This window comes from Pezoporus flaviventris, unplaced genomic scaffold, assembly GCF_033815535.1.
Source record: "Pezoporus flaviventris isolate CSIRO_AGI_PZ_B2104156 unplaced genomic scaffold, CSIRO_AGI_Pfla_v1 ptg000045l, whole genome shotgun sequence".
NCBI classification, from domain to species: Eukaryota; Metazoa; Chordata; class Aves; order Psittaciformes; family Psittacidae; genus Pezoporus; species Pezoporus flaviventris.
The window spans coordinates 8,637,023-8,654,765 of record NW_026892593.1 but is presented as its reverse complement, the minus strand read 5'-3'; the positions used below and the strand labels follow the sequence as shown (position 1 = coordinate 8,654,765).

Genomic DNA, 17,743 nt, shown 5'->3' with positions numbered 1-17,743 from the left:
TTTTTCTTTCCTTTTTTTTAATAAAAGGATTTTTTTTTCTATATAGTTTTTGGGACAAAAATGTTCTGATAAGATACAGATGTCTCAACTTCCCTCCCCCCCTGAATTATTAGACTATGCATATCTCTTAAAAAAAAACAAACAACCCAAAACACACACACAAAAATAAACCCCAAAACAAAACCATGAACCTCACAAGCTTTCAGAGGTAGGCATCAAGACACCTAACAGACAGCAGGATTTGCTGAGAGGATGCAAGTTATAATGATCAAATAGCTTTTTCATTAAAAGTGAATATTCCACTCACTGAAAGTAAGGAACACTAAATTGTCACAGGGCTTCTCCTAGCAACATGAAAAGGTCCGAGTAAGGAAGAGGTAAAAGGCTGCCAAGGAAGTCAAAGATGTTAAAAGAAAAACAGAAGAGTTTGTTCAGTTCAAAGAAAGAAAGGACGGTGGTACAGGACTTTAACAAATCATGCTCAGACATGGTGTCTGGTGAGGAAGCATTGCAGGTCTTCCACTGATTGTGTGGAAGACACCTGGAATTCTTGTCATCACTGGCACAGTCAGGAAGCTGGAAGTAACCACTGAACATAGAAACAAAATGCAAGGATCTCCTTGGTCCCAATGTCACTGCTAAGCTGATGGACTGTAATAAAAAGCAGGATTAAAAATTAAGAAGCAGTGGCACTGCCTTCTCAGAAAAGAATTCGGGAATAATTAATACTCTGAAGAAGACCTAGAAGTTCTAGCCCTTTTTTGGAATCAATTGACCTGCAGACTTGGAAAGGATAGGGTAAACAGGGCTTTAGCCAATTACAAAACAAGCACCACCAAAAAGATCTCAATAGAACAACCCTCAACAAATCTCACTGGCTAGATAATGCCTATCCCACCAAAAGCACCAGTCAAAAATCCATTAAAAAACTCATACAGAATACTCATCTTTTCTGTTATATTGCTAGCATGCATGATTAAGGAAAGTGGATGTCAATTTTTTAGGTCTTTTGTAAGGACACCATACCCCAAAATCAAGTTTTTAATTACAAGTTACACAAACAACTTTGTGGCAAGGTAAAAGAATCAGCAGCTGTGAAGCTGTTTGCCTGTGTTCTTTAAATAAAAAAAAAAATGGTCATGTGAGGACTATTCAAGTCACTGATCAACGACCTATTGCTCTCAACAATAAAGTCTCCTGCTTTGCTAGTCAATGACGTTTGTGGACAGCATGACAGCAGAGCAACATTAAACAGCTCTTTAACGCGTCCAGGGGAGGGCAGTATCACTTCAGTTTGCTCAGTAAGCACACTCCCTAAGGAAAAATAAGCTTTTGTGCTGCATTATGGAATCTAGTCAGTAAGATTATCAGCAGCTTTGGGAAAAAAAACAAACAAACAAACCACCAAACCAAGGGTTAATAATTCTGCTTCTCTGATAATACAGAGTATAATTCTTGAACCTATATTAGAAGAAATGAGTTACAGTTGCTTTACTAGAACTATAGTGCTTAATAACATTAGACTAAAAGTTGGTTGTATGGCTGAGAGATATTGTAATACTCCTAACCTAAAAGAATATTCAGGGTAACTAATCGGGCTAAAAAAAGCCAAAGCCTTCTAATCTACGAAAGCTTTGTTTTGCTTTCTGGGACCAGGCCATTCCTGTCATCTGAGGCCAAAGGGAACAAAGAAGCCTTCTGTGGTCACCAGCAAAGTGGACACATTGAGGTGCATGCACAGGGGAAGGGTCGTCTTTTACGCTTGTAGTTTTTCTGACATTTTTCTGAACTGAGGAAAGCTCAAAATTGACAGAGGTAAAGAAGCAACACCAAGCTCATCCAGTGGAGTACTACAGAGGAATTGATCTCAAAAGCCCCAGACTGGTGACTCTGCAGGCTTTTTTTCAGTTTATTGTTTCATCGCTATTTGAAGTCTCAAGGAAAATAGAACTTTTTCATTTTTAAAACTCAACATTATTCATACCTCACACTGTTTATGAGAAAAGATGCCCACAAAATTACTTATCTTTCCTCAAAATCCTCTTTTTCTATGACATCCCCCCCCAAATAAATCTTAACAATTGTGATGCATGCTGTCACTATTACTGGCCAAACTACCTTGTTTTCTCATACTATGTAGCTTCTCATGTACTGCTGTTTGCTATTATTATATAACAGAGCCATTTTTAACCAGCTTTAGGTAGCAGTAATACATATAGTACTATTAACTTCTTGTTAGATTTCAGTTACCTTTTTAAGAGTAAAATGGTCAGTTATACAGAATCTGGAAGTTCCAAGTTATTTATAGTTCACTGAAGATGGAGTAAACCTAGCTTTCTCGTATATTAGATCTCCTTTAAATTCAGTTTCGCATATGCATGCTATAAAATCATCTTTTACACCACGGTAAAGAATATGTGGAAAGACTTTTCATATCTCAAAAAAAAAATTAAACTTAGGAACTATACTATTTGAAAAGCGCTTTTTTTTTCTAAGTTTATACCCACTCCTGCAAGTCAATCCTAATTATTAAATTCGATTCCAAACAGCACCTAAGTCTAGATATACTTTGATTATTCCTATAAAAGCCTATGTCAGCAAAGCTTAAGTCTTAAAGACTGAAAAAACAAGGTCATGACCATGACATGTACAGTATTTACCAGATATAATCCAGCCAGGTATTTTGGACAGAATGTGTAACTTCTGATTGAAAATTAACCTAGGTTTGTTAATAGCACTTACATATCAGAATTATTAAAAAAAAAAACACCAAAAACACACACAAAAAATAAATCACATACTGCAAAGTATGCAGCTAGACAGGAAATCCCAGTCCATCTTCTTTTTTTGTTGAGGGGCAGGGGGACAAAGATTAGGCTTACTGCTGTCACTGTTTCTGCTGGCTTTGGCTATCACCAATGGTATCTGGACTTCTGATTGCACATTATTTTGTGTTAGTAACTTTGTGTTGTAATTGTATGCAATAAATAAAGGTGAGGTGCTATACACAGAGTAACACTGAGAAATATCAGAGTACTTATCTCCAGAACTGGTATTTAAGTTTAGGTACTATATTCCACCCATGATCCCTCTTAAAGCATGGAGTGTGGGAGGGCTCTTTGTACCTTTATTGACTGCAGGACACTAGTCCCCTTCTCCGTTTCTATTTTGCAGTTATCACATTCTAGTTTCTGAATCCTCACGCAGCCAGTCCCTGATGTTTTGATATCCAAGTCTAGAATTAAAAGAGTTTTATTAGCAACAGAATGAGAATAACCAAATCTATTTAACATAGTACTTGATTATTTTATATAGTAACTATAAATAGTAGGGGAAAAAAGCAGGTTCTTTGTTACTAAAGAACCTTCTTGTGAGGCTTGGCTACACAGTTTCAATTGCATGACTAGTCACGATCAACAATCAACACTGAAAATTTTATAAGCCTGTGTACATCCATCTACCTTGAAGAGAAAACAAGGCAGCACAGTGATTGTAACCTCTGGCAAGGAATCAGCAGGGTGCGGTCCTTCAGTGTAGTTTTCTTTTCCTTATTAACCTGCTCCCAAACTCCACCTCATACCCCAGTCACCAATTTTATTAGCAACTCTGCAGAGACATTTGGATATCCTGACATGGGGTTTGGGGTGGAAAGGTTGGCAAGTTATTTGAGGCCACACAGAGTAATAAGATTCAACAGCACAAATACAAAGGTCTGCTTTTAGACCTACGACGCTTCAACTAGCAAGCAGTCTAACACAAAACCAGGTATAGAAGTGTTTGCATGTGTCATTCTTCCCTAGGCTTCTGGAAGGCCTGACTTACCCCTGGCATGAAGATGCATGTTTGCCTCTAGTCTGAATCAGCTTACCTTATTACTGTTCATAGGCACTCACAAAAACAAGTCACTAGGTCCTGTAGATAACTCTTACCAAGTGAATAATTTATGGGCTCATAGTGCTTCACACAGGAAAAGCAAAAGCATTTTTCTGCCACTCAGGATCACCCCTAAGTTTAAAGAACAAGGAAGAAGTTTGAGAATGTGCAGTCTGGGGATTCTGACTATATTAGTAATCATTTATAGTAATGACCACCATAACAACTGGCACAAAGTGAAGGCAGGACAGAAAACAAGTGGGTTTGCTCTTCTAAGGATAAAAGGCAGAAAGAAGAAAAGTGTTTGCTGAAAGACATGTAACTGAAGGACTAACAGACAGTGAGCCTTTCACTCTCTGAAGAAAAGGAGATTGTCTGGCAAAGAAACCTTCATTTAAGTACCTGTGAGTCTTTCTTTCACTTCCACTATCTGCCAACGTATATGCCAACAAGATTCCCCAAGGCAGACCCATGACACACTGGAGGCTGAAGATCAATACTGTCACAGAGCTGCTCAGGACAGATGCTGGAACCTTGACAGCAGCAGTTCACAAACCACGAAGATGAGAGACTGAGAGCTCCAATTAGCAACAAAGGGAAGTTTTGTCACCTGACAAGCCAGGAGAATCCAAGAGGCAGAGCTAAAACACATTCATTTTTGCTGCTAAAGTGAAGCCTTATTACCACAGTAAGATAAGAGGTTAAATTTAAAGAAGGATGCAGACTGTGTTAGAAGGTAACAATTCCCTAAGAGGGCTAGAACAGGTGGACTGGATAAGCAGGTTTTCTGGAAAGTTGTTTTATTTGCAGAAACTATATTCTTAGCCTCTTCACGGAAGACTTTCAAGAGAATTAATGTGACCGAGACATTAATCAAACAGTATGTTTCTTACGTTTAAGTAAGCTAAGATACACTTTGAGGCATGTAAAAGTGCAAAACCTGGCAAAGAGGACTGGTGGCTATCATCAGAGGCTTAAGGGCCAGCTTTACAAGGTTTTATGTTGGTAAAGCCTACACAGTTTCATCAGACCAAAAACATCTGAGTGGTATCTATCCCTGAATGGATACTTGAATGGATGGATGGTATATGCCTTGTGGAACAAACTGCCAAGAGGAATGGAGTTTGCCAGGAAGCTCTCATCATGAAACTGTTTACTTGAGTGGACACTAGAAAGAGAGATCCACTGAGGTGCTGAGCTGTATTAGGCTCAGAAAATCCGATGAGCTGAAAACAGCTGACAGCCAAGAAAAACCCAAGATGAAATATCACTTATGTTTGTCCTGTTCTTACTCTTCCCTGAGCATCTGTTTATGCCAGCTGGAGACAGGACAGTGGGCTAACTGGAGGAATGGTGTTGTAAATTAAGTCTGCTGAATTCTTTTAACTCTGTGTCTGAGTAGCTTTGCTTAGCGTGAGTAAAATTGCTGAAGCCTTAGGCCACAAGCCCCAAATGACCGAACTTCTCTTGAACTGTTGCTTAGTTAGGTGAAGGGAGGCCCTGAGGCCAGTACAAAATGGAAGACAAGGAAGCCACTATCAGCAGAAGATGCAACCCCCATCCAGATAAGAAACAGGTACAGACCAGTCTGGAGACAGAGAAAATCTTCAATAAGGAACAAGAAGACCCCAGACCAAAGATCATCATTCTACCAAGAAGTGTGTGCAAGGTGCATGAAGACCATAACAACAAGGAGTGCACAGACAGTACACTGAGTACAAAGGCTCAGACATTTCTTCGTTCTGGGTCCCTTCCTGCCCGCAGGCGTCAGCTGGGGCACCTAGTGGTGTCTACCACTGTACCACTCAGACAAATTACCATATTGGACTTAAAGCCTGAGACCTTGCTGGGGATAACCAGGGTGAAAAAATATCTTTAACAATGGTACAAATTAGTACAGCCATTCTAACATAGACAAAGTAAAGCATGCTGAGAACAGGGAGAGGGAGAGCACCTCCCTCCCTCCGTCCTTCTCCCACCCCCCCCAATTTTATTTACAGAATGTTTCTCACTATATTAGTTGCTAGGGAACAAAAGAGATCTTAAGCTTTGGTAAACACATACATATATATAAACACCCCTTCAGTTATCAAGAGGGTTAAAACAAATCCAACATCAAAACAAAAAACAAGAAGTAAATTATAGTGATGAGTAAGACTACAAATTGAAAGAGAATGCAGGTCCTTTCAAATGAAAAAGAAGTGTGTGCGTGTGTGTGTTGGGGAGGGATGGGGTGTGTGAACAAAACCAAACCAAAAGGTTACATAGTATAATTCAAGATAAAGGGGAGGGGAAAGTAAGTGAAGATAAAAGGTGCAGAATGTCTTCAACGTAAGGCTTTAAAAAAGTGGTAACCAAGAGAACACCATGCTCTAGAAAAGTCATGGATAACATTGATGAAACATAAGCAGAATGAGATTAGTCACCATTTCTTATATCACAACTGCAGCAGAGCATCAAATGAAACAAAAGCAGCAGTCTTGGACAACGACGTGAAGCAAACCAAAGGATCTCTTTTTTCCAGCATCATCTGTTTGTTTCCACATCAGTGAGTAAACACAGGTACCTCTGGGTCAAGTGTTTCCTAAAGCTCTGCTCAGAAGGGCATTGTCCTAGCAAGCTTGGCCTTTTCCTTCCCTAAACTTAAGAGCCACTATCAGTCCAGCACAGTTGTTTGTTCGTTTTAGGCACTACAGCTGCTCTCCCAAGTTGCTTATGGGTCCCATACCAGAAACCCTGCACAGATTTTTATACCCTGTGCACAAAAACATAATGCAAGAGTTATACCAGACAAGGCAGCTCTTCCTGTCAATTCATCTGTATTGCTGCCTTCCAGGCTTTTTTGATCCCTGTGGCTGATCACTCAGCCAAACAACCACTACCAGAGCTGGCAGATTCAACAACCCTGCTGAGCACAGCCTCTGAACGGCAGATGTCAGAGCAAAAATAAAAGTGTTGTAACTACCACTTCATGGCAGAAGTTTCAGCTTTAACAACTGCTGACAAAAAGTCAACAATAAATTATATACCTAAACACCTAAGAAGTCAGGAAACTCAGGAAAAAAGGGACGTTTTGAACCTCCTTACTTGGAGGAGGCATGATGCCATTGAGGAATATCGCTGCCAAGAGCGCTTCTAGTCTCCACCGGAGGGAGGGACGGAGGGATCCCGTCTGCCCCCGGGCTCTGCGGACCACCACGCCCGGAGGGGAGGCCCGGCAGTCAGGCGCGCAGCCGCTTCTCCAGCCCCGCTTCACCCACCGAACTTCACGGGTGTCCTCACGTCCACGGCGGCCTTGCTGTCCAGGCCGTCCGCCACGATCGCCATCTGCTCCAGCGCCTCGTCGTACTCTACCCGGACGCGGTCCTGCTCCCGGCCGCGGGGCGAGGGGCTGCCGCCGGCGCCGCTGACAGCCACCAGCACGCGATCCGCGTCCGGGTAGCGCTGCGGGTCCAGCGGGCGGACGCTCACCTGGCAGGGCAGCCGCACCCGCAGCCGACCCCGCGGACTCACCCACAGCGCCCACTCCTGCAGGGGTTTGCGGCCGCCGGCATCGGCAGAGCCGCTGCAACGGCGGCGGGGGACGGGCGGCCCACAGCACCTGCCCGCCGCCCGCAGCGCCAGGGGTGCCCAGTGCGGGGGCAGCGCCCTCATCCCGCCCGGCGGGGCCCGGATCCCGAAGCAGAGCCCCTGAGGCGAGAAGGAAGCAACTCCTCACGGGCGATGGGCGTTACCCCACCCCATCTGGTCACGTGACAGACACTACCCCCTCCCACCCGGTCACGCAGAGGATCCTGGGAGTCGTAGTTCACCAACGCTCGGAACGACCTCATCCGCCTATCAGCGAAGGCGGAGCGTTTCCTCTGTCGGCTTCTATTGGGCAGCGGGACGGGATGCTAGAGCCAATCAGAAGCGAGGGAGAGGGCCGAAAGCGGTTGAGATAGGCCGACGAAGGCGAGCCGCTGTCGCCATGGGAACGGAGGACGCTGCTAGTTGCGGCGGGGCAGGCAGCAGCCGCACAGGTAGGGGCCTGCGGCGGGGTCGGCGCTGGGGCTGCGCTGCCTGGAGGGTCTTGCTGCGGCCGGGGCTGGGGAAGGCAAAACCGCAGCACCAATATAGAGGTGGGAAGCGAGGCCAGCGGCGCAGCCTCACGCTGGTTTGAGGAGACCCGGGAGGGCCGGGGCCCACCCTTCCCGGGGTGCCGGGAGTCTTCACCCCCTCGGGCCCGAGGTGGTGCCCTGTCTTGTGTGAGAAGACGAGGTACCTCAGGGCGTGCGGGCTGTGAGCCCCTCGGACTGGTCCTGGTGCGGCTAGGTGTTAGTTTCCAATGGAGGAACCGTGCTGGTTGGGTTTTAGCCCGCTTAGCTACCTGAGAAGGAGCAGCCTCAGGATTTAACAGCTGCAGGGAGAAGGCAGGGAAAAGGGAGGAATGGGAAGGGAGAAATAGCATGGCTTTGGGTGACAGCCTGGTCTTTGTTATGCTGAAGCCCAGAGTGAGACGCCATGTGTTGAAATGTCCTCGGTCAGAGGATGAAGCAGCGGTTTGGCATATGTGCTGGAAAAAACTGTTTTTTTCTGAAGTGGCACTGCAGAGGTCCAAACTTGCTCTCTGTCAGGATGGCTTGGTTAACATGTTATTTACTGCGAGTGCTTTTCAGCAGCCTAGCAGTTCTAAAGTCAGCCAAATACGTATTTTCCTGAGTTCTGTATAAATATATCATGAGACAATTTCCTTACAGGGTTAACAAATGAGTGGGAAACTACTGAATTCAGTTCAAAAAACTTTTATGGACTTTATAGCCCCCAATATTGTCATATAATAATTAATAAAAGATGAGGGGGGATGTGGGCATAATGATGTAAATTCAGGGGCTGCATTCTTGTCATGGATGTAGGTTACTGGCAAAAATGAGTGTAATATGCGCAGAAGGGTGCGTTGTCTCAGCTAAATTGCAACATAAGAAATAATGAAATCTGGGGCTGTTACTTTATTGATTTGCCCCCTGTTGCACTCCATGTGTTATTTTTCTTCTTTTCCAAAAATAACCATGCAAGCCATGCAATATGACAATTGCTCATCAACCTCTTTTCATCACATTAGCCTTGTTTCCATTTTTTAGCACTGTCTGGCATCGATTATGTATGAATCTGCAATGAGGTCTGAATGTCCAAGAGGCAAGAAGATGGCCCTGGCTTTTTGGTCTGCCTGTAATTTTCACTGTGTAAAGTTTAATCAAGATTCACTAAAACTCTTCAAGTTAAACTATTTCGTTGGTTTACATATTCAATCTCAACAACCATTAGATGAAACTCAAAAAAGCGCCAGCCTGCCACATGATTGTTTAGTATAGAAGAATTCTAGAAAGACAAAAATGTATCAAGAAATATCTTGGGAGATGATGGGATAGAAGTTCATTTTTTTCCAAGTCTTTAGACATAGTCTGTTTGGGGAACAAAATACAAAATTCTCACTCTTGAGAATAAATACCAAATTTAAATGTTCAGTAATTTGTCAGGGAAACAGCTCCAGACCTGTAAGGGTGATGCAATGTGCTGTAATTCCGCTAGATGACAGCCAATTCAACAGATAAATCTGTTGACCAGCTGTTGAAGGGAATCCTGTCTTTGGTTAAGTGGGGCTGACCACTGCCAGCCCTTTCTCCCTCAAGTCAGTGATGCTGTTCCTTATCATCCTCTCCTACTTTGTCTTAAACGTCAGTGCTGTTTTCCCACTGTCCCCTTTTCCTCCAGCATCTTGGTGTTTGAAGCTCCTGGTGTAGGCAGAAGTTTATCATATTGGGCTCTGAACTATGCTCTGCACCGTCTTTAATACTGTCAAGTTTTGCATAATTAGGAACTTTGATCAAGAACTCTTTCAAAGATGCTTAAGCCTCAGCTAGTATTCATTTTACAGGTGTGTGTGGTTTGGTTGTTTTTTTTCCATTACATACAGTCCAAGCACACTTATACAGCTAAAAATACTGAAGAAAACAGATTAAAAGTAATTGCTAGGAAGGTGTTCTTCTTTCTCCATACATATGAAGCCTCATGTTTTTAATATTTTACTTATGCCATCTATATTTTGGCTGTAATATTGATTCAGTTTCATCTTCATACTCTTTACTGAATTCCAGCTAATCACAGATCAGCTGGTATGGCATGTACCATAGTGCAATAGTAAATGAGATTTATTTTCATCTTTAATATCCTGACTTGTTACTTGCAGGAGAAGAAAGCTATATCAAATTTATAATTGAAGATTTCAAGATGCCTGTGTGATTCCTTATTAGCCATTTTGCCAGATATTTACTTACAGTGTTGCTTTATAACAAAGAATAATCTGTATTTCATGTAAAAGATAACAAAAACTAGACCTTATAAAGGGTTACAAAATAATTTTAAAGCCAAAGCATTACTAGAGGCATTTTAAGGCTAAAGTAAGTAAGAGAGAGATTTCAAGGGAAGAGGAATTAAATAAAAAGGACATATAGGAAAGGCTGTAGGAGGAATAATTTTTACTAACCTTTACATTTGTAATCAGTCATAGAACAAGATCAGTGCTTCGGGTACCCACAGGGTACGAACTTAGACTGCCCGAGCAGGATTAAGTTCATCCATTTGCTGTAATTGTAATGAAGAAATAATGTGACTTCATTGCTCAGGAAAATAGGGCCACCCTGCAGAAGTGTTCTTGCTGGTGTTACACTCATGGTGAGGCTCCTACCTGCAGATGCAAGACCACCTCTTTTCAAGTTAACATCTAGCATTTGAGCAAGGGTCATCACACCCAGTGTATCCATGTTGCTCCCTATCATAAGGCTTAAGAATTTTGTAGCCAGGATGTTTTTTCCAAGTTTATTAAAGGTCATAATCTGATTCTATTACAAAATATTTGTATTATTTTAGTTTATTTGTATTTTGTCATTTGTATTTTTTCAGGGATGTATTTCTGAGCTGTTACCCTGAAGCCTTCTTAGTTTTCAAGACTTGTCCAGATTCAATGAGTAGGCAGAGAGTGAGTTTTGTTTGTTTTCCCTTAGTGTTTCAGTGTGTATGTAGTGACGGTAACCATTTCTTCTCAGGAATGGCAGAGGGAGGCAGTCTCCAAATAATACAATGGTTTGGAATTTGGGGATTTTTTTTTTTTTTTGTTTGTCATGCTATCAGAAATTTTCTGAGGAAATGGAAGTTCCTCATAGAAACCAAATTAAAAGGGAAGTGGCAAATCTTAACATTCGAATTCTCCCTGTCTTAGCTGTATCTAATTAGAACTCCAGCAGATAAATCTCTATGTGGCTCAGGGTGATTCCATCCCAAATAACAGAGACTTGAAAAAAAAGGGGAAACAATGGAACTTATAACAGAAATCGTTAAGCAGATAAGGTATGTGGTGTGCTTTCAACTTCCATAAGTAGTTGTCTGTGAGGCTGTGCAGTCTAATCAAACAATCCATTCTGAATTACATGTATATTTTAATGCCCTATTTACATGATATCATTTTAATTTTAATGATCATTTAACGTTGGCAAAGCTTTGTCATTTAAAGATACATCTCTTCATGCTGAAGCATGGGCATTGCCCAGTTAAAGCAGAAGGTCTGCTGCTTACAAAACTGTAAGCTTTAACTTTAGGAAATAAAATTTAGGGGATGAAAAGAACATCACTATGTGATTGAATAAATCCATGGTACTCCTATGTTATTAATATTGTCTGTCTCATCTCTTCCCTTCTCCTTGAAGAGGATCAGTAGAATTTTAAATGTTTTGGAGACGGGTGATAATGACAATGGAAGGAAGAGAAGGGCTTTCATGCCAGTGACAGCAGGTAGATTGGCTTCTTTAGCCTAAAAAAGGATTAGCAAATGAAGATACAATGTTAGAAAGAAAAACAGTGGCATAGAAAGGCTGTGGTTATTCAGTGACCTATCCAGTAAAAGAGCTAAGTGGCATCAAGGAGACAGATTCAAAACAAACTAAAAGCACTGGGTACACATGTTGCACAGACGTAAGATGAAAATCTCCATTCCCCAGGATTTTGCAGGTACTGGTAATTTTGCCTGAGTTCAAGGGGAGAGGGTATGAGTCCACAGAAGCATCAGCACAATGTGACTGGTGGATTCTTCTGTCCCTCCTTAGGCATTCAGTGTTGGCTGGAAGTATGCAAAGCTAGATCAGCTTTTGGTCTGAGTAGATGCTGCCATTCTGATGTTCCAACTACACTACACAATTTTTCTAACTAATTCAGTCTGAAATGTCAAGTTGGTTGACTTGTTTGAAAACAAGATTTTAGGGTTTGTTTTGTCTTTTGTGGTTTTTAAGATTTGTGCACAGAAGGGGATAGCATAAAGTTGTAGATAAATATCCTGAGGTTTAGATTGGATATTAGGAAAACTTTTTCTACCTAAAGAATTGTCAAGATTGGAACAGGCTGCCCAGGGAAGTGGTTGAGCCAACATCCCTGGAGGCATTTAAATGAGATGCAGATGTGGTGCTTAGAGACATGGTTTAGTGGTGGACCTTGGTAGTTCTGGGTTATCATAAAATCAGTATTTTTGTGTCATCTTAAGTAGGCTGGTTGATGCAGCTTCATGCGTGGCGCTGCATCTCTTCTTGATCAGAATGAAATCTTATTACATTTTGCAACTGTCACCTCGAAAGACTCAATGCAGCTTACTGTCACCTATGTGAATTCTCCACTGACTTGTGTATGAATATTACTGTTAGCTACAGAGATACTAAAGGAAAGTTGCTGGCATTAGTCTTGGGAATCTGAGTGCAGACTTTTATTATTATTACTGTCCTGAAGCTGTTTCACAAGACAGTTCTCAGCCTGAATTGGCACAGCTTCCAAAACAGACTTGTAATTCTCTTCCATTGCAATTCTGTGTTGGATCAAGGCTATTATTCTCAGTTCTACAGTTTGAAAACATCCATATTTTTTCTGAAAACTTAGAAATCCTACCAACTTTCATTTCTATTCAAATTAGGCTATTTATCAGATACTGCAGAAATACAGATTTTCACATTTGCTTTTTGAACTTTATGTATCCAATTTTGTGTAAGCTGAATTTTAAATCTAATTATGCAGTAGGTAATTGAAGAATATCTTTTGTTACAGCCTATCCCCTTCCATCTTAAAAAGGAGCTGAGACTAGTGTTCATCACACTAGCTAAGGCTAATTGCTGTCCTCTGACTCAGCTGTCTATAGTTGTGTCTTCAGATAATATTAGAAACTTTTAGGATTCAGAAAATTGTTTTTGTTTTCTCCCTGTGCAGCAAATTGGAATCTTGGTGAGGACTATTTTGTACTACCCTACTGGGAGGAAGTGTATTTTTTGACTGGTGTGAACTGTATGTTTCACATAACAAGTATTGACAAAAATGCCTACACCCGTGAAGTTCTTGGTGTTTGGCATTGTTCTGCTTAGAGTTTCTGCCACTGTGCTTTCCCTCTGTCTGAATCCTTCCAATATGTTTAGAGGAACAAATAAAGTAGCAGCAGCCACAAACATAAAATGCATATGCTAAAATATTCAGTAGTTCTGTACAGATGAAAAATTACTCTCTATTGATAAATGTGTATACATGTTTATGTACAGTATTTCAGAGTTTATTTCTTGGCCTCTGTGATGTTTACAGTTGTTTCACAATATTTTGACTCTTCCAGGAGGGATCATGAAATTGCTTTTTTTTCTGTAAGCAAATAGAGCTGCTGAAATCTCTCCAAAAGTCAAAATGTTCCCAAAGGAACTCCTAACAGCAGTGAAGAAAGTCATAAACTTGCCTGTTAAAGTTTCACTACCTTTATAGACAAGTGACTTTTCAAAAGGTGGATACATACAGCACAACATTTTTGTATCTATTTTCTCACAACAATTATAACAAGAAATTATATTTTTCTTAACCATCAGCTTTCTGGCTTTGGAATGCAAAATTGGTTGGTTTTTTGGAGAAATCCGGTATATACTATTGAAATAGTCCAAACATTTCTTTTCAATTTTATTAGAGTTTTAATTTTGTTTGTCCTTGGCTTATAATAGCTCTCTTTTAAAAGAGAAAGCTCTCCCATATGTTGTGCGGAAGGCTGAATTGGAACTAGATGATCTTAAGGTCCTTTCCAACCCTAACCATTCTATGATTCTGTGATATACAGACTGACAAACTTGAGGTGGGTTCTGCAACTTTGGATTTTATAATGATTTTGTCCTACAGCAGAATACAATGTTCTCTGTGTGATAGTTATTGTGCATAATAATTAACCTAGAAAGACCTGCTGGTGTCAGGTGAGCGCTTGCAGAAGTTGACAGTCTTTCTCTCAGAATTTTGAACTAAAATACTGTGATACTGATTTTTCCATTAATTTCACATACAGTCAACTTCAGTGAACTTGTGCAGAAATTCTTAAATTCTTCCATGTATGCTCCGTCTCCACTTTCTGCTGTGCTTTGCTCTACAAATGCTGTATGGCTCCCCTATCTCGCTATGTCATGGCAAGGTTTCTGTGTGCTTCAGAAGTCCTCCTCCCCTGTCTTTCCTCTGTAAAATGCTTACTGTCTTTAGTCATCCCATATCACTTATATCTTTCTCCTGTAAAGTTTTTGTCTTGTTTCACTATGCATTCATGCAAAAGGTCAGTATTTTAAACTCTTTGAATATACAAAACTCTTAAGATACCATTATGCCAGAAGACCTTTTTGTCAGAATAATTATTTTTAACCAGTATTTTTCTACCTCCTATTCTCAGATTTTACATTATATTTTTCCATTTTGTATGGTTTCAGGGTTTATTTGTTGTGTTTGGTTTTGTCAATTGGTGTGGCGTTTTTTTAGGTATGGCCATGAAATCACTTGCAGACATGAATAACTGTAATGATTTTACTCACACAAGTTGGACCTGTTCTTGTCCTCAATATCTCCATGTTCTGTGAAGGAGTTCCTTTTCCATGTAATTACCCCCTGCAACATCAAGGGACACCATGAAGGGTGGGCTTATGTTGGATGGAGAGGGAAGGGAGGAACAGATTTTATGGAAATGACAGGGAAAATTTCGTAGTGGTTATAACTAGAGGAGTCCCATCCACTTGGAGTTTTCCTTTATAAGGACCTGCCTGAGAGCAGTGGCTGGGCTGCTTGGTTTGGCAGATTTTCAAAACTTAGTTGGTCAAATCCCTAAGCAAGTCAATTTAGTTTTGAAGTTAGCTCTGCTTTGAGTAGAAGACTGTGCTAGGTGACCCCAGAGGCGTTTTCCAGCCTAAACCTATTATTCAGTTGCTGTTCTTTAAGAAATACTGTTTGGCATGTTGTCTAGCATTTATGTGACAGTGACATAGCCAACTATTAGGATTTTTAAAAATACTCAAGCTACAGAGTGGTAGTGCACCCTTTTACAAGTCTTTCATGAAGCTGTAACTGTAGACCCGCCTACTTTGCTCATGTTGTGACTCTTGTTGAACAGGGGTCTCGCATGTCAATTTTGTGTTCTTTACACATTTATCTTGCACAGTTATATACATATATCTAATCAACTATATTTTGCTGGTTTTGTTACTTCCTAGAACTTCAAATCATGAGTGAGGCTGGTGAAGAAAGTTCTAGTTCCAGTGACACAGAATCGGCGATCGAGGAGCAATCCATCTGTGGTATAGTTCCAACAGTTTACAGCCAAGATGACGGGTCCACTGATGTAACAGCAAGTCCTGCATTTCAGTGTTTAGATGAGGTACCATATACCCCAGTTTTCTCTATCTATAACTGCATATAGTGTCCAAATCAATTAATCTAAAATGTATATTTTAGTGTTAGTAATTGTAGGTTGTTACCATCGGTTCTCTGTAGCTTCCCTATCTTTTCTCTGATTTTTCTTTTTTTTAAATGGTAAGAACACTTTGTGAAGCAGAAACATACATGGGGCATATTCTTGTTGAGAATGGTGTGCTGAAGAGATAGCCATGTTGTTTTTCAGTTATTGTGGCCTTAAGGGGAATGAAAACAGAGAGGTCTTGGTTTTGTGGTATTCTAGCTCAAGAGGTAATTGTGTCATGAGTTTTAGAAGGACTCAATAGGTGCAGGAAAAATCCATGGTAAGTGGCTCTTGAGGCACTAACTGATGATGTTAGAAGGACCCTTTTGGAGCTCAGTTCCTTTTGAAGAATTTTCCATGTTAAGGGAACTTTTGGAATACTAAAAATATTTTAGAATTTAAGATTTCAAATACATATCAAATGAAATTATTAGCAGTGTAATGCCAGAAGAGACAGTAGGAGATCATCTAATCCAAAATTTACACTGAAGTAGATTCTCTGCAGATGCTTGTCTAATCTGTTCTTTAAAACCATAACTGATGGAGACAGCTCTTTGGGTATCATTTTTCAGCTTTTCATCAAAGCTCAAGTTTTAAAAAAAAAGATGTTTTTCCTGACTCCCAGTTTAAATTTCCTTTGGAGTGAATAATGCAGCTTTCTTCTTGCCTTTCCCACGGTGACAATGGAGAGCAATCAAGTTCTGCCCTTTGTATAATAAAAATGTGCATCTCTCTTACATCCTAAACAGGCTTTGTTTATACTTCATGTTTTTCTTAAAGTTCCTACTTCAAGTTGCTTTACCTTGGGCTCTTTCCAGCTTGGATCTGTCAGATTGGTCTGTTAGCCCAGCTTTCTCTCTGCCTTAGACTTCAAGTCAGCAGAAAGGAAAGGGCAAGAGTTTATAGTGAAGAGGAAAATAGGACTGCCCCTTTCCTATCCTGCTATCGAATCATACTGAACATAGCATGAAGCTGCAAAATCTCTCTCTAACCTCTTGTGCATTCAGTATACAGGAGGGAGAGATTTTCAGTTTCAACCCAATAACAGTATATGGTGAGTCCACAGCTTCCAGTATTGTTGTAGCACAAAACCCTTTTCTTCTCAGTACAAGGCAGCTGCAAAAGTCCAGGGCAGCTCAACTCTCAAAGAGGCTTGACCTCTCACCTTAAAGAAACCTCGTGACTACTGAAAGTATGGAAACTGCACTTTGGGGAGTACTTTTGTTTTCCAGCTACTCCCAATACTTCTGTAGATTTTCAGTTGTAGTAGAATATTTGTTATGTCAACAAGAAGCATATGCCTAGTACAAAAAATCTTTACTCCCCTCACCCTTCCCCAAATAAAATAAAACTACATGATACAACATTCTAAAATACATTCTACATTTCTGCCCTGTTTTCCTTATTTTTAATTAGTGAAACCTTTTTTTTTTTTTTTTTCCTGTACTTACCCTAGAAAATGATCAGTTCACTTGGCTGTTTTTCTTTTTCCCCTCCAAAAAACCTTTCAAAGAGGTTATTCTGCATGTCAAATTTAAGGTAAATTTATTCAACTCTGATAATATTCTAGGCCATTACTGGGAAATAGAGGGTAACATTCGTATTAGATGTTGTTCCCAACTCAGGAAAAAAATCATGCAGTGAAAAACCAAAGTAAGCAATTTGCATAGATTTCATAAAGGGTGTCTTCTGGTCATTTTGTCAATTTTTAAATGGGAACTATGACTCATTCTTACCATAATTTTTAACAGTTCATACTTGTGCTTTATGGTTTTTCATTTGGCTTTTCATCACTTACTCACATTTCTTCTCTTCCACTGACATGTTTGCTTCCTTTGTTGAACTTTATACATAATCCAGAGATAAATACATGGCTTTGGTCACTGTAGAGGTTCATGCAATGACACTAGCTTTAGCTTCTTGGAATAGCTTTTAGAATTTTTTCACAGAAGCACAATTGTATCATATTATCTCTGGTTTACTAGCTGGTCATCTATGCCTGCCAGCAGCAAACACTTATCAGAAAGAACACCTTTTGATATTATAAGACTTATTTCAGAACAGATTTAT

At 40.5% G+C, this 17,743-nt stretch overlaps 2 protein-coding genes across 6 annotated transcripts in view; one reads left to right on the top strand and one right to left on the bottom strand.

Moving 5' to 3' along the window:
• Nucleotides 1-7,584, bottom strand: part of FAM185A (family with sequence similarity 185 member A) — a 41,389-nt gene extending 33,805 nt beyond the window's left edge. The window contains exons 1-2 of the mRNA XM_061467375.1: nucleotides 7,134-7,584; nucleotides 3,126-3,235 (exon numbers count right to left, since the gene is read on the bottom strand). Coding sequence (XP_061323359.1) covers nucleotides 3,126-3,235; nucleotides 7,134-7,527 — 504 coding nt within the window. The 5' untranslated portion in view covers nucleotides 7,528-7,584. The remainder of the gene's footprint in view (nucleotides 1-3,125; nucleotides 3,236-7,133) is intronic.
• A 96-nt stretch (nucleotides 7,585-7,680) lies between these two features.
• CCDC146 (coiled-coil domain containing 146) overlaps nucleotides 7,681-17,743 on the top strand; it is a 72,125-nt gene continuing 62,062 nt past the window's right edge. For 3 of the 5 annotated variants that reach the window (XM_061467351.1, XM_061467350.1, XM_061467348.1), the window contains exons 1-2: nucleotides 7,681-7,895; nucleotides 15,429-15,592. In XM_061467351.1, coding sequence (XP_061323335.1) covers nucleotides 7,844-7,895; nucleotides 15,429-15,592 — 216 coding nt within the window. In that variant the 5' untranslated portion in view covers nucleotides 7,681-7,843. Of the gene's footprint in view, nucleotides 7,896-15,428; nucleotides 15,593-17,743 lie in introns of those variants that run through there. The other 2 variants (XM_061467353.1, XM_061467352.1) reach the window with 2 other exon arrangements.